Source organism: Momordica charantia (assembly GCF_013281855.1).
Source record: "Momordica charantia cultivar OHB3-1 chromosome 1 unlocalized genomic scaffold, Mcharantia_2.0 BLBB01000001.1, whole genome shotgun sequence".
NCBI lineage: Eukaryota > Viridiplantae > Streptophyta > Magnoliopsida > Cucurbitales > Cucurbitaceae > Momordica > Momordica charantia.
The window spans coordinates 15895158-15916501 of record NW_028275157.1 but is presented as its reverse complement, the minus strand read 5'-3'; the positions used below and the strand labels follow the sequence as shown (position 1 = coordinate 15916501).

Here is a 21344-nt window from a genome sequence, read left to right as displayed (position 1 = left end):
AATTTAAATAATATTGTAAAAATAGTTTAAAATAAAACATCTAAATTTAAAACATAATATCCAATGGAAATATCAATATCCCCATTTAAATTTGATAATGTGAACTTCAAAAACAGTAAATTTAATAAAAGAAAAACAAAACTATTAGTAAATATTTGATCTCCATCTTCCACTTAAAAAATATGATTTGAGCCATATGATCACTGTTTCTATTTTTTATTTTCAAAACCATTGATTCTATACATAAATCCTCATAAATTTAATATGGTTAATATAATTAAGATTTCAATAAAAATCTATTTCAAAATAATGAACGCAATCTTTTTTATATGATTTTTAGCGGTTCTACTTACTTAAACATATTTGTTATTTTTTTAGTTTAATCAGTCTGATAAAATTATTGTTCTCGGAAACTTATTTAATATAATAATTTTATTTGCATTGCATTCTAATTAATATAGTTTTAAAAATCATATTCTACTTTCAAAACAAATTAAAAGAAATATAGGGTTTTGTTATTAAAAGTTGGCTAGGAGAAGTGTTTCTAAAGAGTATATTTATTAACTAACTTAAAATTTTAAAAATAAAAAATAAAATCAAAGTACAATTTTCAAATTTGATATAATTATAATTTGGCCAACGCAATAATGAATAAAATTTTGACAAATTATTAAATTTAAAAATAATTCAAAATACAAAATCTAACTGCTAACCTAAAACATAGATATACCGAATCAAAATATCTCGTAAACAGAATCCAGAGCAAAATCCAAACCATACTCAATTAAAACAGAATTCATAATTACAGTTTTACCGTCCAATTTTATGTATAAATAGGGAGTTCCAGTAGCACAGAAAACTCAAGAAAAGTGAGAGTATCCATTGAGAGTGGAAAAAATGAGTTGGTTTAGTGGAAGAATGGTTTTGTTAAACTGTGTCGTTTTGGCATTGGCTCTTGCCTTATGTTCTTCTGCCAAGGAAGTTACCTTTGATGGAAGGGCACTCATAATCGATGGAGAAAGAAAAATTATAATTTCTGGCTCCATCCATTATCCACGCAGCACTCCCGGAGTAATTTCTTTTTCTTTTTTTTTTATTGATCTCTTCGTTAAAAAAATCATTTTTTTATATATTTTATATTATTGGTTCATGATTTTTTTTATTTATTTTTTAGATGTGGCCCTCTTTGATGACGAAAGCAAAAGAGGGTGGAATTAATGCAATCGAAACTTACGTATTTTGGAATGCCCATGAGCCTCAACAAGGCCAGGTATTAATTTTGTCGTTTCATTACTAAGTAAAATTGTCAAAATAATATTTGTCTCATTTTTTTTTTCTGTTTTCAGTATGATTTTTCAGGAAACAATGATTTGGTCAAGTTTATTCAAACCATACAGCAGCAAGGGCTTCATGCTATTCTTAGAATTGGACCATATGTTTGTGCTGAGTGGAACTATGGGTAAATTTAAATTTCTTTTTTCTTTTTCTTTTTAATTTGTATTTATTATATTTTTAATCAAATTTTCATTAAAAAATAATATATTTATTTGCAGAGGGTTCCCCGTTTGGCTGCATAACATTCCGGGCATCCAGTTCAGGACCAAGAATGATATTTTCATGGTGCGTTTGTAATAATATAAATTTTTTTTTAATTTTAGTAGCCATATAAAGAAAATAATAAATAATGATTTATTTTGATCAGGCTGAGATGCAAAAATTCACGACATTAATAGTAAACAAGATGAAGGATAATAAGCTATTTGCTTCCCAAGGAGGACCCATCATCCTTGCCCAGGTCTTTTTTCCTTTAAATTTATTCATTGTTAAAATAATTTTAGTTTTTTTTTTAATAAAAATATTACTGATTCATTGAAATTATAATTAGATTGAAAATGAGTATGGAAATATCAAAGGCTCCTACGGAGAGGCTGGAAATGAATATGTGAAATGGTGTGCTGAGCTGGCACAATCATACAACGTCAGCGTTCCTTGGGTGATGTGTCAAGAAGGCGATGCTCCTCAGCCCATGGTATGCATTTACCATAATGCCCCTTTCCTAGTTTCCTTTTTTCTTCTCTTATTTATTTATTTTATTTCATTTTTTAATTATATTATATTTTAACTTTTTGGTTGACACTGACAGATAAATACGTGCAATGGCTTTTACTGTGACCAATTCAGACCCAACAACAAAAATAGTCCCAAAATCTGGACTGAGAATTGGACTGGCTGGTTTGTTTTTACTACTTCTACTTCTTATATTTTATTTTCTCCCAAAATAAAAAAGAAATAAAAATAACATACTAATAATTGGGGAAATTAATTAAAAGGTTCAAGAATTGGGGATCAAGAGATCCATTGAGAACAGCTGAGGACCTTGCATTTGCTGTTGGACGTTTCTTCCAATATGGTGGCTCCTTACAAAATTACTACATGGTAATTAGTAACATTACCCTAAAACTAATTTCTCTTTAATTTCAATTTCCCATTCTTATTTTTAACCCGTTTTAATTTCTTTTCTAATTAGTATCATGGCGGGACAAACTTTGGTAGAACTTCAGGAGGTCCATACATCACCACGTCTTATGATTACAATGCACCTCTAGACGAATATGGTATATTTCACTCTTATGATTAAAAATTTTACTTTTGGAACTCTACCCATTTAATAAAAATGTGATCTTGATTTAAATATGTTGTTGGTTTAGGGAATATACACCAGCCAAAGTGGGGGCATTTGAAGGAACTTCATCATCATTTGATGTCTATGGAGAAAGTTTTGACCTGTGGTGATGTAAAACACACAGAATATGGCCATTTGACAACAGTGAGTATCTCTCTATAAAAGACTCTCTATTATTTTTCAAAAAATAACCGACTGTCACCTAAATTTGTCACAGGCAACAGAATACACCTTCAACGGGAAGTCGAGTTGCTTCTTTGGAAACGCAGAAAATGGTGACAGGGATATCATCTTCCGAAACAGAACCTACACTGTTCCTGGTTGGTCTGTCACCATTCTCCCTGACTGCGAAACTGAAGCTTACAACACTGCATGGGTAAAATAAATCATTTCATCTCTTTCCCAAGCTTTAGATATACAACTTGTTAGTAATGTGACTGAGGAGTTGTTTGTTACTGTCAGGTAAATACTCAAACAACACTAAGGGAGATGAAATCAAGCAGTGTCGCAAAGGTAAAAAAAGCATTAACATGGGAATGGAGGAACGAGAAAATAGAAAACATGTTACATGGTGAAGTTGATGGGAGTGTTCTCACTGCCAATCGCCTTCTTGATCAAAAGTTGGTCACAAATGATACCAGTGATTACTTGTGGTTATTCACAGGGTAATTTTATCTTAACCCTTCCCTTTCTGTTTCTTTTTACCCTCTTTATCTTCTACTTATAATTGTTCTCCCCATGGCCCCATTTCAGTTTCCATCTTATGGGATCCGACCCACTATTTAACAAAAAACATATCAAATTGCGAGTTCAGACCCGTGGCCATATACTTCATGCATTTGTCAACAATCATCACATTGGTAAATTCACTATTTCTGTAATCATCTATATATTAGAAAAATATCGGATTTACGCGATAAGATTTTGACTTGTCAACTTGCTCCGTAATTCAATTTCAGGTTCACAGTATGCTCGAAATGGCAAATATGATTTCACATTTGAGAAGCAAGTGAGGAATCTAATGCATGGATCCAACCAAATTGTCCTATTGAGTGCCACAGTTGGATTACCTGTAAGTACATACAAATTAAATTAAATTTGAAAGAAACCCTTTTGATGTTGACTAAAACATATGGAAATTTTGATTCGATAATACAGAACTATGGAGCACACTTTGAGAATTCTGAAGTAGGAGTTCATGGCCCAGTTGAATTGATTGCTGATGGAGAAACAGTGAGAGATTTGTCAAACAACGAGTGGTTTTATAAGGTTGGTTTGGATGGTGAAAGATATAACTTTTTCGATCCTAATCATCAATTCAGAAAGCCGTGGTTGTCTGACAACCTTCCATTAAATCAGAATTTCACTTGGTATAAGGTACTAAGTTCTCCTCTTTTCCCTCTTTGCTGTAAATTTAAAAGTTTTGGAGTTAGTATAACATGTTTGTAAATTTATTATTGCTTGTTGGTATAGACCACTTTCCCAACTCCTAAAGGACGTGAAGCAGTGGTGGTGGATTTGCTAGGCATGGGGAAGGGCCATGCTTGGGTTAATGGAAAGAGCATTGGAAGATATTGGCCAAGTTATCTAGCAAATGAAAATGGCTGCTCCTCAAACTGTGACTTCCATGGGGCTTACTACGATAGCAAGTGTGTCACTAACTGCGGAAAGCCTAGTCAAAGATGGTATATGTTTACGGTTTTTCTGAACAGTATTAAATTTGACTTTTCCTCTTCAACATACTAAACAGCTTATGTAATATCCTAGAATCGTCTTTTATTCATAAGTGAAAGTAGAGTCGTAACTATGGCTGTTCGAAAATTTAGGTACCACATCCCACGTTCATACTTAAAGAACACTGGAGACAACACACTAGTTTTGTTCGAAGAGTTTGGTGGGGGGCCATTGGACATAGATATCCAGACAACACGGGTGAGAAAAGTCTGTGCAAAGCCTTATGAAGGAAGCACACTGGAGTTGTCATGCCATGATAGAACCATCTCTGACATCAAGTTTGTGAGCTTCGGGAACCCCCGTGGCAGTTGTGAGAATTTCCAGAAGGGTAGCTGCGACTCCTCCACTGCCTTTTCAGTGATAAAAAAGGTAGAGGAAGAGAAGATTTCCCATCTCCTATTTGTTAAATGGTTGACATTCTTTGGGCTTTGTATTTTTGTGGGTTTTTTATGGGTTGTTTTTCTCTTGAATTGCAGGCATGTCTCGGAAAAAGGAAATGTTCCATTGAAGTTTCAAAAAGTTATCTTGGACTAACTGGTTGCAAGAAGAAACCGAATCGGCTCGCAGTTGAAGTTACCTGTTAGGATTTTCCTGTTTTCTTAGGTTTTTAGCTTGAATACAACTTTCCCTGTTTTTTTGGTTTTTAGATTTGGTACAAATGTCCCTGTTTTTTTAGATTTTTAGATTTGGTACAACTTTCCCTATTCTTTGGTTGTTGTTTCCCCTTATGTTAATAATAACTTCTTTCTTTCCTTCAGTATCCTCTCTTCTCTCTGTCCCCCACCCCCCAATTTCATGACTCAGTTTCACAGTTGAAAGGAATACTTGATTCAACAACATAAAAGCATCATTACTAAATACCATAAATCAGCACATTTACAACAGAAGCTACTCTATTCAAACGCATTGATGCAGTTTCTCCTAAAAAAGAATATAATAATTTCATAAGATTCCAAGTATGAAGATCTATGATTATATATATGATGATTTATCAAAAGTGAAAAATAGTTACCAGTAACCTTTACATGAGCATTTGCCATTTGCAAAGCAATGAAACCCGGAAGTATCCCTCAGAAATATTTTCCTTCTGGTGATCATCGAAACATATTTCAAGAAGGTATGACAATCCCCACACAAAAGGACATTCTTCACAATTCGGATTGGCTTTCCCGGCTTGCTCATTAGAATCCCGAAAGTTGCTGCAAGTTTTCCACTGTGATAGAACAAGAATTCTTTCTTTTGGTGTTCCTCTACTTCTTGAAGAACAAAACTCGTGTTGGGGACATAACCAACTTTTAAGCACTCCAAGATTAGTATATTCAGTCCACTGTAAATGTCTTTTTCCCGGGGATGAGACTTGTCTCTGGTGTAAAATGAATGGATTTTGTTCTCATGAACGATCCAGCTCTGACTTGGGTGTTTCCGGAACCCTTTCTCACGCATCTCCTCTCTCACCTTTTCGGAATAATGCCATCTCCCTGATGCAGAGTATAGATTCGATTTAAGTATGTAAGTAAATGGATCTTTTGGTTCCATTGCCAGTATGCATTTTCCAGCCAGTGTTTCCATCCTTTCATTTTTATGGAATCTACAACTATCAAGCAAAGCACGCCAGACGCAAACATCTGGTTTGAAAGGCATCTTCCTGATTGTTTCTTCAGCTTCTTCAAGAAGACCCCAACGACCCAAAACACTGACAAAGGAGGCATAATGCTCTGAAGTCGGTTTGATATTGTATTTAGTTTCCATAGAGACAAATAAACCACGACAGCTATCAACTAAATTCAATTCTGTGTGTTTGTAAGCTGAAATTATCAAAACAAATGTAATATCGTCAGGTTTTATTCCTGTTTTGTCCATCTTCTTCCAGATTTCCAAGGCTTTATCACCCTGCCTATGAAGCAGATGTCCAGCAACTAAACTATTCCAGGAAACTATGTCTTGTGCATTCATTGTATTGAATACTCGGACGGCATCATCCATATTCCAACACTTCGAGTACATGCTAACTGTCGCATTAACTACCCCTATATCAGTTATAAGACCCGATTTAAGAGAATGACAATGCATTTGCTTTCCCATCTCATGAAAGCCTATACTTCCACAAAGAGAAAGTATTGATGTTGACACAACTTCATCCATAACAATAGCTCCTTCAGATTGACCAGAGTGAAAGAGAGAGATTGCTTCATTTAGTTGTCCGCTTCGAGCATACCTACAAATCATGGATGTCAGCATTGCAGTGCAGTCATTCTCTAATGAACGCTGATGAAACATCTTCTTGGCATCCTCCATCCTCCCACACCTCGTGTACATGTCAACCAATGCTGTTTCAATGCAATAATTTGACAAAATACCAAACTTGATGATGAAGCCTTGAATCTGCTGACTAACTTTAAAATTCTCGAGCAACCCACAAACATTGATGATGCTAGTCAAGGTGTAATCAGATATTTCCATGCCCTCCTCCAACATTTCAATGAAAAGTTCCAGTGCTCTTGACCATTCTCCGTTCTTAGAAAGTCCTGCCAAAACTGCATTATAAGAGACATAATTCCTCTCCGGCATCTTATTAAAGGCTTCGACTGCCAAATCCAACTTTCCAAATTCCATGTACGACGTAATCATTCCTGTCCAAGTAATAACATCTCTTATTGGCATTGCCTCAAACAGAGCCATTACATCATTCACTCTCCCACATTTAGTATAGAATCCAATCAGCGCATTGCTGACACTCAAATGAGACTCCAACCCGACCTTCAAAGCAAGAGCGTGAAGTTGTTGGCCTTTCAATGTCATAACACTGCCGGCAGAGGCAGTCAAGAGAGTAGAAAGAGAGAAATGATCCACTCTGAGCCCATAACTCCTCTGCATACCACGAAAATAATCGAACGCTTCATCGTACCTGAACTCCTTCACCACACTCGAGATGACAGTATTCCAAGAAGTGATGTCTCTCTCAAGCATTTCGTCGAACAATCTAAGTACAAGTTCCAAAAACCCACACTCACTATAGAATCCCATAAGTGCATTGCAAATGAAAACACAACTCATGTACCCCAATTTGATGACAATGCCATGAACTTGAGAACCTAACTGATAATCCATGTTTCGACTGCAAGCGGTCAAAATCGCTACAAAAGTATATTCGTTTGGCTCAATGCCTGAGTCCAACATCGCAAAGAAAAGCTCAACAGCATCATCTTCCCGGTTCGACTTAGAAAACCCAGAAATCAACGCCGTGTAAGACACCACATTGGGACAAAAAAGGCCAGAAAAGACTCTATCAGCATCTCGAACGAGCCCCAACCTGAGATAAGCCGAAAATAGAGCATTACCCAGATAGATATCTTCGTCGAGCTTAAGAAAGCGAGCATGAACAGCCCTGGCGAGGTCAGCGTCACCGTAGCGAGTGGATAGGCGAAGCAAATTGAAGCCGGACGTAATCGGAGAGAGAGAGTTATCCACAGGGCGTGAAGCGAAAAGGGATTCAGAATTAGACACTGCGGATTGAGGGAATGTAAGGTATTGGGTCGGAGAGGTGGAATTGAATAGGCCGTGACAGGGCTTTGAACTAGAGAGCGAGAGAGAAGTTGTGGATAAAAGTGGCGGTGCCGTTGAAGGTGAAGGACTGGTGGGCATAGAAGGAAACCGAAACAAAATTCTGGGAGGCAGAAGAGAAACTGCAAAAATGGCGTTTGCAGTGTGTGGAACAATGGCTGCCATGCCATTCATCCAAAAGCGCCAACCTCAACCATAACTGATAAATTCTTCTTCCTCTTTAGTTCCCAAATGTTGGGTTTTGATAATCTAAACTAAAAGCTAACTCAATTCATATAATGAAAGACTAAAAGCCAAAAGAATATAATTGCATTCTATTTCTGCCTTCCTTCTTCCACTCTATTTTCAAGAAAAACTGAGAACTCTTATCCACATCTAAGCTCCACTGGTTATGTGGATTTGGTTGGTTTTATATATTTAATAGATAATTATTGTAAATTTTTATTCTTTTCCTTCTCTATATAGGAGTTGATAGTTTCATTAGGAATCTATCTTTCTTTCACTGTCGTTTTAGATTGTTAATTCTAAAATTAATAATATCTTTATTTTTTATTTTTTACTTCTGGATTCGAACCTGGATTTTGAGTGTCAGTACCCAAAAGTATTACTAATGTCTTTATTAGTTCAATCACCCCTCTCCCTTAGTTTAATATTGTAAAAAATTTCATGTAATATTGATATTGTTTAATCACTCCATCTCAGTGAAGTTGATAAATATTTGATATGTTTTAGATTTTCTATTAGAAATTGGAATTATGAGATTTAATATGATTTATGATTTTGATATGATTTAAGTTTCTTATTAAGAATTGGAATTACATTTGATTTAAATATTATTCTAAATCTACCCATTATGATTAGGAATCATTATAATGGGAGTATTTTATTTTCTTACTAAAATTTATCCATATTTGATAAGATTATATAAATCATATCACCATTCTGAAACAATTTTGAGCAAAAACTTAGAGCATAGAGTAAGATGCATAAAGTTTTTTGATTATTATTTTAAATCTTTTACATATTCTAAGTCAAATATGATTGAATTTTGTAATGCAATTGAAAATGAGATTAGACTCAGGATGGAAGGAAGACTGAAAAGAGAAGGCAGAACTCAAGACTTGTTTTATATGATCTTGTTATCATCTTTCAAGCTCTAATGTTGCAATTCCTTTTGTTATGTAGGTTTGAAAAAATACTAATGAAAAAAAAGAAATAGGCGTTTTTTCAGAATGTGGACGATCACATTTCGAAAGAATGTGTTCGAAGATATAACTGATCTCAAGTTTTGATTTTCCCAAGAGCCTCATCCATTAGTATTAGTTTTTCATCTCATGTTGTTCAATTCCTATTCTCTCTTCCTCACATGTTTTGTGCTATGAGATCCAATATGGGATTTGAGTCTAACGATCAGAGCATTTCAAACACACAAAGAGACTGTTTGATAAGAGTTGGAACGAAGGCAAGGTGTTTGATAAAATGTGTATTAGAAGAATTGCAAATTCTGATAGAAGTAACACTTTCAGATGAGGGCGAATCCCTGAGAAATTAAGTCCCCAGCCAAGACTTGGTTTGCAGATTCGGTCGGATGGAAACCGTCCCAGAAAACGTAGCCTGTGGCATTCGAGCATGTTCCGATTGATCCACTGTTGCAGAGGAGGGAGGTCTCCACTGTGCCTGTTCCACAGCAAGCCCTTCTTGACTCAAAAAACCCTGTCACATGATTCAAAGTTCCAACTGGAAGGTCAGTTTCCATCTAAGAATGAGTCCTTTTTTAATCTTTTCATCTGCATTGTGATTTCTGATGAAAATTATAAGATGTGGTGGAAATAATATTATCTGAGAGAGAAGGAAAAATCATCAAAAGTCTCCACCAACAACAACACAGAATCATCTCAATCAGAATAGCAGTCAATAACATAAAGAGGTATATGAAACTTTGAAGGTTTGCATTTGCATATTCTTTCATTTAAGTTCCGTGTAAAGCTATTTAAGGAGGATTTGTACCATTTTCTGCAGGCTTTGAGATCATATTCAGAAGAGGTTGATATATATCAAAGACAACAAGCTTGAGATCAGAGAATTTGTTCTGCAAACTCTGAGATGTGCTTTTTAGCTTAGTGTTGAACGCTATGGCATCTTGGTTTAACCTTTGGATGCATTGGTTGCTACCAGAACAAAAGAGGGTGATGGCTGCTGGCAAGCAACCCAATGGAGGTAAACCTGTCACCCCTATTCTCCTTGCTCCCAGTCCATATAGGTTCTGACATAGTGAAGATCATGATGTGAATGGTACTTCTAGTTTTCAAGGAAAGAAAGGCAGAAATATTACTTAACAAATCGATTAAGTTTTTATAATCAAAACAACCGTCCAATGCAGCGGTAATTGATGTAAAAAACCCTCATAGGATATAACCTTGTTAATTGGTCATCATGGCTTGTACCAGTGAGCTAGTAACTTAGTCAACATGAGATGGTCCAAAAATATGTAAAATTTAAGGAACCTTTTGGTATTTGTTCTTAGTCTATTCAAGTAGCATTATATGTCTGCAAATAAGAAGAAATAGAGAGAGAAACTGGGAAACCTGAATGAAGGTTGAGTAAGATGTAATGAGAATGTCAGAGAACTGTGCTGGTGAGTATGTTCTGTAAAGAAGAGGATTAACGTAGTAATTTTGAATGAAATCACTGCTCCCTGCACTGAGAAGGTGAATTGCACCAGAGAATATGGAATTGCCTTTCCCTCTTCCCACCATGTTTACAACTTTGTTCTGATATTCCTTGTAGTAATTTAACTGCTGGGTTAGTGAAATTGCATGCTGCAAAACCAGTGCATCACGATACATTAAGCATTAGATCTAAACACTTTTCCTTGTGCGTTAGCTTGGATATTAGCACAAGGATGAACACACAGAAGTCATTACATAAAACAGAGAGGAAATAACATTATAGTAGTCCTAAAAGCTTAGAGGTTTATGTGTTTTAGAGAGGGGGTGAGAGATGATTGGTTACATAGAGTTGAGCAGTGCCATCATAAAAGCCAGAAGCAGCAGAAGCAAAGTTGGCTCCTGTTAAAAGCCTGTTTCCCGTGGCATCTTGGCTCAGATAAGCAGGTGGGTATGAAGAAAATCCAAGGGATTCGGCTGTGCATCAAACAGAAACAAGCTCGTCGGAGAAGACGAAGACGAATACCGAAAAGAAAATATCAAGAAGAAGATGGAAACATACCAGTAAAATCAGTGGCAAGCTTTCCATTGCAAAACCTCCCTGTTGGTGTGTGAGTAACGAAGTCTCTTCCATAAGGAGGAAAGTTGGCCTTGACAACTGTTAGAAGGTTGTTGTTATTTCCGACGTCAACCACCGAGTCCCCGAAGATGCAGAGTGCAGGGACAAGAGGGTCACCGGTAGCTACCGGAATAACCAAAGCTAGAAGGCTGAAGGGAATCCAGAAGGCAGCGGCCCCGGCATCGGGAGGAAGCTGCATCTTTCTTTCTAATGCCAAAATGGTGAAGCCTTTTGGTTTTGGCAAGAGAGGAAGAAGAAGGGAGAGTGAATGAAGATGCAGAGGGCAGGTGGGAGAGAATTTATGAACAAATTTTGCTTCTGGGAGCATTGGTCAAATTGCCATAACTCTCTCTTTGCATGGCTTTGCTCATTTCCCCAAGGAGAGGCATGTTTGGCATGGCACCACCTTAGATTTTTGAAGTCCTTTTCAGAAACAAAAAGTTTTTATTATTGTTTTGTAAGAATTATGAAGACTTGTAAAGATTAAAGGGAGGGCATTAACGTTATATTATCTTTGTTTGGAATTGGTAGGAAGCCAAATAAATGCTGAAATGAATTTAAAAGAGTACTTTTTGCTGCAAAAACTTATCTTCTGCAACTTTTCTTACACCTTCATGGAAGAACCTGTCAAATGGAGTAAATGGGATTCTGCAACTTTCAAATTTCCTTATTAATTGAGGTTTCAGGAAATTGAAGAAAAATGTCATAGAAACTCAAATTTATTAATATATTACAAACACACTCATAAACTCGTGTTGCATGAATTTTTTGAACATTTATGGACACCATTTTAGAAGCATTTAGAAATAGAAAATGTAAAAAATTGTAATCAAGTTTCAAGTGTCTGTAAATGAGTAGGCTGTGGAGTAGAATTTGTTTATTTATTATTTAAATTATATTTATCAGTCAAGGGCACAATTATTCTTGACACCACTTTAGAAGCATTTAAATTGTAAAAATAAAAAAATGTAAATTTTTTTAACTTGTAATCATATTTCAATGTTGAGTGTGCAACATGAATTTAACTTTGACGATAATCGATAATTATCTCTGACCAAAAAATTATGAATTCAAATCTTTCCATCCACTTGTTCAAAAAATTATGAATTCAAATCTTTCCATCCACTTGTTGTATTATAGGTTGCGGAATAAAATTCGTAAAAATTAATTAGAAAACCTATCCATTTATTATTTAAATTACAATAAATATTTTATTAATTAAGTTAACCTTTTTCTTTTCCTTCATATTCTCTCCTTTTTTTTGGCCCTCAAAATAATCTCCACAAAATACTTTTAGATAATGCTCCTAGGCTATTGGACGAGCCACTAGACTTGGTACTCGTTTACATAATTTTCACTCAGAATTATGAATTTTTGAATTATTTCCGCTAAAACAGAATAGTTCCACCTGCTCAAAATTGGAGAGTGATTCTTGCTGAGACTTGTAGTCTTGCTACACTACACGACACGAGTGTACAATCATCAAATCATCAAAAGTTACTACTGTTTCATTCATAAAAACATATATGGATAACTGGCAATTGTGTCCAATCCAGATATATATGATTTCACTACTAAACTCCATATTATTACTAACTTCCATCATCATTCATTGGATTGATCAGATTCATACAAATCAAACAGAGATATTCCAACATCATCCCAACATGAAGAAGATACTACTTATAACCCCACCCCTGATTGTGTAAGCAGATAACAATAAGCTGATCAGGCGTTACAAAATTCCAAAGGTAAAGGAAACTTGGTAGCTTTAAAGGATGCCATGTCTCTAATACTATGTACAAGATTTGAGTACCCGCTTTTCTCACTTCGCTCAACTCGTGGATAGTGGACGTTTAAACTGCGAAAGGAACAACAAGGGCTGGTCTATGAGTGCATTAGAAGTTGGAAGACACCATCATCAGTTACCACAATGTAATCGTACCCGACCCTCCTAGCACGTTCGTGAAATTCACCCATTTCCGATTTATCAATCTGAAACCCAACTAATATGTTTGCACCAGTTTCACCCTGTTAAAGAAGAAAACATTTGATACATCAGCCATTGGAATTATGGAAGGTTCTTGAGGACCGTCTTCATAATTAAAGTAATTAAAAAGCCAACAACTCGGTTTCAAACCTGCCCACGATAGTGAAATAAACTAATGTTCCAGCGAGGACTGAAAGCATCTAAGAACTTCTCTAGAGCACCGGGCCTTTCTGGGAAAATAAATCGACAAAGAACTTCGTTTTCAACATTTGATTTGCCTCCCATCTGAAAAGAGCAATGTGTTCATTGGAAGAGACATGGAAGATGTATTTTGGCCCACATGTGAATTGAGAGTCTCTCAAGCAAAAATAATTTCTAATATCTGACAGAGTTAAAGCTCAATGTGAACATGCTCATACTCATAAATGACGAATTGGAACATAGTTTGGTCTCCAACAGTAATACATACAATTAATGTAAAAGACAAGATCTTGATTCTTGAGTAAAACAAGGTTAGGATTTCAGACCAACCATGATTAGATCTCCAAATCACAACTGAAAAAATAAAAATCGACTAGTATGACTATTCTAGATCATGAATTTCCTATCTACTGAATACTTGGACCATGCCCAAAAAAGCAGTCAGAGCCCCCTCCCTCCCTCCCTGAGGCTAACTACTTTACTGATCCAAGGTCGAACCGATTTTGATAACTTAAATGAATAAATTCCCACCCAAAACTGTTTCAATCGTCCTTTTTAATTAGCACAATCTTCGTAGTAACAAGCTTCTATGGTTGTTTTCTTGTATTTAGAAATCCTCTACCCTCTCTATATTCGTATGCAAATATAAGATGTCGCAAATAATAAAGATGAAAATGAGAAATAGAGAGCTACGAAAAAGCAATGTTGAGAAGGAGCATAACTATACTATTTAAAGCAGTTGTTGTAGGTATTTGCGCAATTAATTAGGAAAAAAAATATTTACCAAGTAACGTAAGTGATCCTTGACAAGATCATTATTTGTGAGATTATAAGTTTCAAGTTGAGAAGACTTCATTCGCTTCTTCATTTCTTCGAGTTCTGAAGGCATATGCATTCCAACACTGCAAAGCACAATAATGAAAAATATATTAAATTATTGCTCCCTTTTTGATACTCGACATACCATTGAAAAAAAAAAAGACAACTTCAGAAAATAAAACTGAAACCATTCAAAATCCCATCATTAAAAGAAACTTGATTTCTCCAATATAACTTGATTTCTCCTAACATTATTTTTTATAACACCTAACAACTGCCTTTAAGAAACAGAGAAGCAATAATCCAAGAAGCCAAAGAGAGGCAAACCCAACCAACCAGAAGCCAAAAATAAGGAGAGAACCCACAACCACGACCAGAATCAGCACTCGTGAACCAACTTTGCAAGTATCAAGAAGAAAACCCCAAAAGCTTCAATACCTACGGCAAAAACTCCCCCCTTTTCTTTTCTTTACTACCCTTATCAAATCACTCTTTTTATCACTAAATTTTCTATTTTTACCCTTTTGAAGCTTCTGTTTGTCTTCTGTTTCAGATGAAATTGGAATCAACCAAGCTACTGAAAAACTAAAAAAGTTCTAATTCAAATTGGCTATAATTTCGACAAGAACTTACCTATAAAGAACAACAGCCTCTTTTTCAGAGTTATATCTGTACTTAAATTCTGTAATGTTCATAGGCCCAACCTGCAAATCCAAACTTACCCAGTTAACATTTTAATGTCTGTGATTATTGACCAAGAAGGACTTTTAACGAGAAAAATCTGTAAGACTAAAATGAACAAACCAGTTCACAAAATCTTTTGAAGCTTCCAGGTTTCTCTGGCACTATAGTTGCAAGCACAGCCTCTCGTTCACGACCAACATTGGCAAGTTCAGTAACTATTCTTAGCTTGTCAAAGTTCATATTTGCACCACTGGTTATTGCCACAACATTTTCTCCCTTCAAGCCATAATATTTGCAGTATGCCTCAGCCCCAGCAAGAGAAAGAGCACCTGCAGGTTCCAAGATACTCCTCTTCTCCTCGAACATATCCTATGATGTGAGAACAAATATAGTAGACCACCAGCTCAAACAACAGCTTGAAGTATATTGAAGATGAGTTCCACAAGCAAAACCATATCATTCTTATCCAAGTGCCATTGAAAGGAGAAAACAAAAATACTGTGTCATATTTTGAACAGGTGTTCGTACTAGGTGTCAGACTGTAAATATTAGCAATTACCTTCATATCTACTTTCCCTAATGTTTATTCAGTTGAATCTTCACTGTGATCCGTTCTAAGGAATTATAGGGGTTGGCTAGGAACCTTTATATGGTTCCATACAAACGTACATGAAACAAGTAACAACAATATGTAGTTACAATATTTTTTGGACATGGAAAGTTTGTTGCAAATAAAAAACATGAAACAACTGACAAGAGTTTTCTGGAGATTAAAATCATGCAATCAACCAGTACATCCATAAAAGTTCAAGAGTAAAGTCAACCTTGTACCTACTTCCAATTAATTCAAACTAAATTTATGGAACATGCTAATCAATTCCATAGGAAATGAGATCCATCCCTTTTATGTTATAAGATAACAGAATGTACGTGCATTAAGGACAGAAAATAAAAGAAGCCCAAACCTTTATTGAGGCACATATAGCATCACGACTAACAAGAACTACACCATCCATGAGTTCTTTGCAAAGGCGAAAGGTCTCTTCCCCGACTTCTTTAACCGCTACACCATCTGCAAAACCACCAGCCTTGTCTAATATTACTCTTTCGCCATGACACAATGATAATGCCATAGCATTTGCATCAGATGGCTCCACCCCAATAATCTTTACCTGCACGAAAGATGTAAAATATAAGGTCAATTAAAAATTAATATTTCTATTACAGTTAATACTTCAACCCTAGTTCCTCAGAGGAACCAAGAGATATATTAAGGAATATTGAACTAAATACTTCATCCCATACAAGATTTAATAAAAAACCTGTGGTCAATCCAAGAGTGCTGGGTTAACACAAACATACAGGTTAGATAAAGGAATGAAATGTAAGACACCTATTTGATGCACACAAGGATAAGTTGGGTTAATATGGAGTCATTGACCTTTACTTCTTTTCTCTCTTCTTAGGATCCAAGCTACAATAGCCAAGGAGGTTATTGAGCCGCAGAGGCACAATCATTTTATAAACTGGAATGTAGGTTTTTTAAACAGAGAAGCAGAAGGCCTCAAATAGGTGAATTTGATATTGAGGAATATAGCTTTGTCTTAAAATGGTGCGCGAATTTCCAATGAAAGACTCAATTCAATTATCACTGGCAAGGATGTAGGCTAAGAGTTGGTTTCTCAAATAAATAAATGTGCCTCTTATAAAGGTAACCTCGAGCATTTTTTTTCTCTTGTAAAGTATGCACTCACCCCAAGGCCGAGAGACTCTGAAGACATCAAGAGTTTTCCTTATTAATCTCACTCGAAGATTCAAACATGCAACCTTTAGGTAGGTGTTACTTAGAGACCACGTGCCTTAGCCAATGGGGCTACCCTTGGGGCTTAAAGATAACCTCTAACATTAGGCTTAAAGGTAACCTCTAGCATTAGACTTATGAAATATGGAAATTTTGAAGTTAAAAAATTAAGCAGCACTGGGTTGCTTAAATAGTGTTTATAAAGCTCAAAAATGAGAAACCAACAGACCTCAGGAGAAACCCTCTTGACATAAGCGGCAATACCAGCTATTAGACCACCACCCCCAACTGGAACAAAAATTGCATGCAATGTGCCCTTCGATTTCATTTCCAAAAATTGACGCACAATTTCCATCCCAACGGTACCCTGCCCGATTATAACATCCGGGTGATCAAAAGGAGGTACAAATGTACGACCTTCCTCTTTGCTCCGCTTTTTAGCATATGCCTGTGCCTCGTCATAAGAATCTCCGACAAGAACAACAGTTGCACCCAATTTCTGAACTGACTGCCACTGTAACGTTAGAAGTTCACATTTTCATTAGCAAACTAACATCGGTTATCTGCACGAAACGAACACCTGGAGAAGGTGGGAGGGAATGAAAGAACCTATACTATAGCTGAAGAAATTAGTGCACCTTAATTTCAGGTGTAGTAACAGGCATAGCAATCACAGCATCACATCCTAATTGCTTAGCAGCTAATGCAACCCCTTGAGCATGATTTCCAGCTGATGAGCAGATAACCCCCTTTTTCAACTGTTCTTTTGGAAGTCTGGCCATCATATTATAAGCTCCTCGAAGCTTGAATGAGAACACCTACAAATCCCAAAATATCAAAACCACGATTATTTAGTTAAATCAACCATTCACATATATCATCGAATGTTAAAGCTCAACCCATCACCAAAAGAAGCCGTCTTCATTGGATGTTGAAACCAAGAAGCCAACACCACAGCATGCATTGGCCAATCTTACGCTAAATTACATTGTAAGAAACAATCAGTCATCCAAACAACAACTTGAATCAAACACATGGCTATGTGTACTAGTTGACTCAGAATCCTTGAACAAATGAGATTTATTAATCTAGTTTAGCTCCCAAAGCTACCCAAGTTTTCAAAATGATCAATTAATCCAAAGCAAAAAGGAATTATAAACACCAAAAATTAGCTGACCGGCTGCAAGTCCTCCCTCTTGAGCCAGATATTGACCCCCAAACGCTCGGACAACTTGGGCGCGAGCTGCAACGGCGACTCAATAGCCACATCGTAGACTTGCGAAGAAATAATACTGGTCAAATACTGCATCGCGTTGAGGCTATCCTCGGCATCAGAACCCGAACGGTCGGGAACGGCGCCGAGATAGCCAGGGGGGAACTGCAGGGAATCCGCAGAGACCCTTTTCCGAGGAGGCAAAGGGGGCGCCGCCAGTGCGTCTCCAAGAGTTGTAACCGGATGGTCCGACACAGGATTGGAAAGCGCGGCGTGGATGAATGGCGGCGGCTTGGAAAGCCTGGTTCTGTTTCGATTGTCGATCAAAATAGAGACCCCATTGGAGAAGGAAGGAGTGGAGGAAACGAAACATTTCCAGGCGAGTGGGTGTGAACTGGGTGGGGTAAGAAGAAGGGCCTCCATTGAAGCTGCAAAGGCCAAAGGGGGAGAGAAATTGACTGCAAAACTCGAAATTGTGTTGGAAAGAAGCTGCTCCTCCCTCGCTTTTTGTAGCTTGGCTGCGGTTAAGGTACAGGGGAGCCGAAACGAAGCATCAATGGGCAAATGTTTGGAATTGGGTTCTTCAATTTCACCAATTACAAAAAGGGAAATTTGCGTTATCAGCCGTATTTATACCATGGCCAAATGTATGATCAAATTCATATACCAAGATTTCCGTTTGTTTGGTTAGTTTCTTTTCTTCGTTGTGTTTATAATTATTTCTGGTTAAGAGCATATTTGTGAGAAAGAAATTCATAATTTCTACCAAATTTTTCTTTTTGTAAATTTGACGGAATTGGGTCACAGTCTCACAGATTCACTGTGGCGGCCTCCAATAATTTCAATTCATATTTAAAAATTAAAATAGGAACACATCACATAAAAACACCCATTATATTTAATTTTTTCAAAGGAAGAAGATGGGATGGGAGAATAAAATCTTTGCCCCACCACACATTAACTCGATTTCTTTTTTTTTTTTTTTGGTCTTTTAAATATTACCTCACATTTCACAACCTATAGCATGTTTTTTTAGTGTATCGTGTATGTGGCTGTGCGTTTGCGACACTTGCTTTCCCATGTTATTTTCAAGAAAATGATATTTGTAAAAAATGTATATATTTTTATTTTTTAGTGTCTGATCGTGACATAAAATTATTGAAAATTTACTTGAATTTAATTTGACTTCTTGAAATAAATTCATTATCTCGAGAATATTAGGAAATCAACCTCTTGAATTCTCAATTTCTATCCTAGAATTTTGTTGGGAACATATTAAGTGAAAAAATTGGTTTATTATTTTGAAAATATCAATGAATGACTTTAAGAAATTAAAAATTACTTTAAAAAATTGCCTTTTAGTGAAAATATTTTTTTTATTTGAACTTATTTTTAAAACAATCATTTTTTTTATAAAAGAAAAATTAAAAAGGAGATGATTTTTGTTAAACATTCTTTTTATTCTTTTGAAAACAAATTTTATTATCCTAAAAATATCTCATAATCCTCAACATTATTGAAAATTTGGTATCCCAATAATTCAATTTCGAGTAAAAAATGTTATTTATTTTAAAAAGGTTCTTTAAAGGTTAGATTTCATTTTCTAATTTCACTCGTTTTAAATTGTCGGCTTCGTATCGCTAATTTTGTACTTCATCTATTAAATGCAACTCTCTCTCATATTTAATTTTTTTTCTCAATGTTTATCATTGCTTTCACAATATTTTTATCATTTTCATCTTCTCAACCGTGGAGTTGGGTTGAAATTGAATACCAAATAAGAGTGTTATTTGCTGCAATAACCCAGATCAAGGTAGATTCCAAGAACTTCCTCCAACGTGAACAAAAATGTTATGCTGTAATTTATAAATATAACACAAACGCATTCGCAAATTCATGTTTCCATGATAGTTTTTAAACAATTATACTTGAAAGTTTGACACCACTTTGAAGACAGCAATTGAACCTCACTCGTAATTCTGAAAGCATGCATTAATGTTCCAACGAGGACTGGAATCATTTAAGAAATGCTTTTATGGGAAAGTAAAACGACAAAGAACTTCATTTTCAAAGGAAGTCGAAACACTATAGGGTAATACTAGAGGTTATTACTTCATTGGTAGCTCAACACATGTACTCTTTACCTGCTTATGCATTCATAGCACAAGACTTTACTACTCAAACTGCGTTATATACCATCACTTAGTAAGACATACAGCAATAATACTTAGTAAGACAGAAGAACAAACCAATTCACAAAAATTGTTTTCAGCTTCCTGATTTCTCTGGAAACACAGTTGCAAGCACTGACGCTAGTTCAAGACCCAAATTGGCAAGTTCAGAAATTTCAGAGAGTTGGTCAAAGTTCATATTTGTACCACTGTTAACTGCGGTGCTAAGTTCAAATTTCAGAAACTTGTGGTGCCAAGTGTTTGTGAGAGATTGAAATCTTGCCATCAACTAGAACATCTAAAAGAGTTCAAAAGTAAAGTTGATCTTGTACCCGTTTCCACACAATTCAAACAACCACTTTTATCAACTTACTATCTCAATGTTATCCCGTAAAGTATACCAATGGAAATAGCTAAAGTATACTACGAGTATAACTGGAAAATATAAAACTTAACATAATTAGCATTATCAATTCAAAGTTCAAACTATGGAACATGCTGACCAACTTTGCAAATGAGATCTTATCCTTTTGCCTTCCCTAATGAACACAAGTACCCGAAAACCAATACACACAGCAAAGTATTAGCATGAAAGACAGAAAACAAAGAAGCCCAAACCTTTATCGCGACAGATATTTGTTGTTTGCTACAAGAATTATATCATCGACGAGTTCTCTCCAAATTCAAAAAGTCTCTTCACCGGCTTGCTTAACAGCTACACCATCTGCAAAATGTTCTATCTCTTTCGCAATCACTCTCTCATCACGATACAATGCTTGCTCCATAGATTTTTCCTCATTTGGCTGCACCCCACAAAACTTAACCTGTATGAAACATGTGGCAGATAATGAAAAACCAAGAATCCACACCTCATCACATACAAGATTAATCAATAAACCAAGAGAATATAAAGCAAGGCACCCATTTGAAGGAGAAAAGAATGATGTTAAGACAAAATGAAAGCAAAATCCATTCCTACACTAGAGAATAGAGATAGAGACCAAAAGAGCTCTCACCTGAGGATAAACCAAGTTGTAGCGATGGAGGCAAAGAGTTCCGGGCGATCAGTGGGTGCGGAGTGGTTGTGGAAAGAAGAAAGGCCTCCTCCATTTCTGATTACAATTTGCAGCAGAGGAGACTGGAGACGGGAATTGAATTGGGTCGATTTCTGTTGCAGTTCGGATTTGTGGCGAGAATGGATT

The 21344-nt window shown here is 35.9% G+C and overlaps 4 protein-coding genes and 1 long non-coding RNA gene across 8 annotated transcripts; 2 read left to right on the top strand and 3 right to left on the bottom strand.

Moving 5' to 3' along the window:
• The first annotated feature begins 882 nt into the window (after positions 1–882).
• LOC111013627 (beta-galactosidase 15) lies at positions 883–5174 on the top strand. Its single transcript, XM_022288109.2, has 18 exons — positions 883–1071; positions 1175–1270; positions 1347–1459; positions 1554–1620; positions 1703–1795; positions 1886–2029; positions 2144–2232; positions 2331–2436; positions 2528–2615; positions 2709–2827; positions 2901–3059; positions 3146–3348; positions 3437–3543; positions 3643–3755; positions 3842–4060; positions 4157–4368; positions 4510–4786; positions 4894–5174. The coding sequence occupies exons 1-18, from the start codon at positions 898–900 to the stop codon at positions 4999–5001; spliced, it is 2487 nt and encodes an 828-aa protein (XP_022143801.1). The 5' UTR covers positions 883–897; the 3' UTR covers positions 5002–5174.
• EMB175 (Pentatricopeptide repeat (PPR) superfamily protein) lies at positions 3479–8367 on the bottom strand. Of its 2 annotated transcripts, XM_022288107.2 has the most exons (2): positions 5430–8367; positions 3479–3753 (listed from the first exon to the last, which is right to left on the bottom strand). In XM_022288107.2, the coding sequence occupies exons 1-2, from the start codon at positions 8150–8152 to the stop codon at positions 3750–3752; spliced, it is 2727 nt and encodes a 908-aa protein (XP_022143799.1). In that variant the 5' UTR covers positions 8153–8367; the 3' UTR covers positions 3479–3749. The 2 variants fall into 2 exon arrangements, with proteins under 2 accessions (XP_022143799.1, XP_022143798.1); XM_022288106.2 differs by lacking the exon at positions 3479–3753 and having other exon boundaries at positions 5375–8367.
• Positions 8368–9429: 1062 nt separating this feature from the next.
• On the bottom strand, positions 9430–11462 carry LOC111013759 (GDSL-like Lipase/Acylhydrolase family protein). The gene is made up of 5 exons (XM_022288282.2): positions 11207–11462; positions 10991–11121; positions 10564–10797; positions 9986–10241; positions 9430–9691 (listed from the first exon to the last, which is right to left on the bottom strand). The coding sequence occupies exons 1-5, from the start codon at positions 11460–11462 to the stop codon at positions 9501–9503; spliced, it is 1068 nt and encodes a 355-aa protein (XP_022143974.2). The 3' UTR covers positions 9430–9500.
• On the top strand, positions 9567–11769 carry LOC148213342 (uncharacterized). Its single transcript, XR_015788668.1, has 2 exons — positions 9567–9905; positions 9998–11769. It is a non-coding gene; the product is annotated as an uncharacterized LOC148213342 (long non-coding RNA).
• Positions 11770–12829: 1060 nt separating this feature from the next.
• On the bottom strand, positions 12830–21339 carry LOC111013758 (threonine dehydratase biosynthetic, chloroplastic). Of its 3 annotated transcripts, XM_088119339.1 has the most exons (11): positions 21159–21339; positions 20761–20966; positions 17397–17576; positions 16988–17272; positions 15923–16129; positions 15078–15326; positions 14907–14977; positions 14239–14356; positions 13404–13538; positions 13209–13294; positions 12830–13124 (listed from the first exon to the last, which is right to left on the bottom strand). In XM_088119339.1, exons 3-11 carry the CDS (start codon positions 17541–17543, stop codon positions 12992–12994), a joined length of 1431 nt encoding a protein of 476 aa, XP_087975465.1. In that variant the 5' UTR covers positions 17544–17576; positions 20761–20966; positions 21159–21339; the 3' UTR covers positions 12830–12991. The 3 variants fall into 3 exon arrangements, with proteins under 3 accessions (XP_087975465.1, XP_087975460.1, XP_087975467.1); XM_088119334.1 differs by lacking the exons at positions 20761–20966; positions 21159–21339 and adding an exon at positions 17936–18644; XM_088119341.1 differs by lacking the exons at positions 20761–20966; positions 21159–21339 and adding an exon at positions 17665–17685.
• Between the last annotated feature and the right edge of the window lie 5 nt (positions 21340–21344).

What these genes read in the sequence shown, in the direction of transcription:
- LOC111013627 (XM_022288109.2), top strand. Translation starts at nt 898, where the DNA reads ATGAGTTGGTTTAGTGGAAGAATGGTTTTGTTAAACTGTGTCGTTTTG. An exon ending in CCTTACAAAATTACTACATG is followed by an intron (nt 2,437 to 2,527) that starts GTAATTAGTAAC and finishes TTTTCTAATTAG; the next exon opens with TATCATGGCGGGACAAACTT. An exon ending in TACTTGTGGTTATTCACAGG is followed by an intron (nt 3,349 to 3,436) that starts GTAATTTTATCT and finishes GCCCCATTTCAG; the next exon opens with TTTCCATCTTATGGGATCCG.
- EMB175 (XM_022288107.2), bottom strand. Translation starts at nt 8,152, where the DNA reads ATGAATGGCATGGCAGCCATTGTTCCACACACTGCAAACGCCATTTTT.
- LOC111013759 (XM_022288282.2), bottom strand. Translation starts at nt 11,462, where the DNA reads ATGCAGCTTCCTCCCGATGCCGGGGCCGCTGCCTTCTGGATTCCCTTC. An exon ending in GCTTGCCACTGATTTTACTG is followed by an intron (nt 11,122 to 11,206) that starts GTATGTTTCCAT and finishes TTTGATGCACAG; the next exon opens with CCGAATCCCTTGGATTTTCT. An exon ending in CTCAAAGCCTGCAGAAAATG is followed by an intron (nt 9,692 to 9,985) that starts GTACAAATCCTC and finishes ATCATGTGACAG; the next exon opens with GGTTTTTTGAGTCAAGAAGG.
- LOC111013758 (XM_088119334.1), bottom strand. Translation starts at nt 18,394, where the DNA reads ATGGAGGCCCTTCTTCTTACCCCACCCAGTTCACACCCACTCGCCTGG. An exon ending in AGAGGGAGGACTTGCAGCCG is followed by an intron (nt 17,577 to 17,935) that starts GTCAGCTAATTT and finishes TGGGATTTGTAG; the next exon opens with GTGTTCTCATTCAAGCTTCG. An exon ending in TCAAGAGGGTTTCTCCTGAG is followed by an intron (nt 16,130 to 16,987) that starts GTCTGTTGGTTT and finishes TCTTTCGTGCAG; the next exon opens with GTAAAGATTATTGGGGTGGA.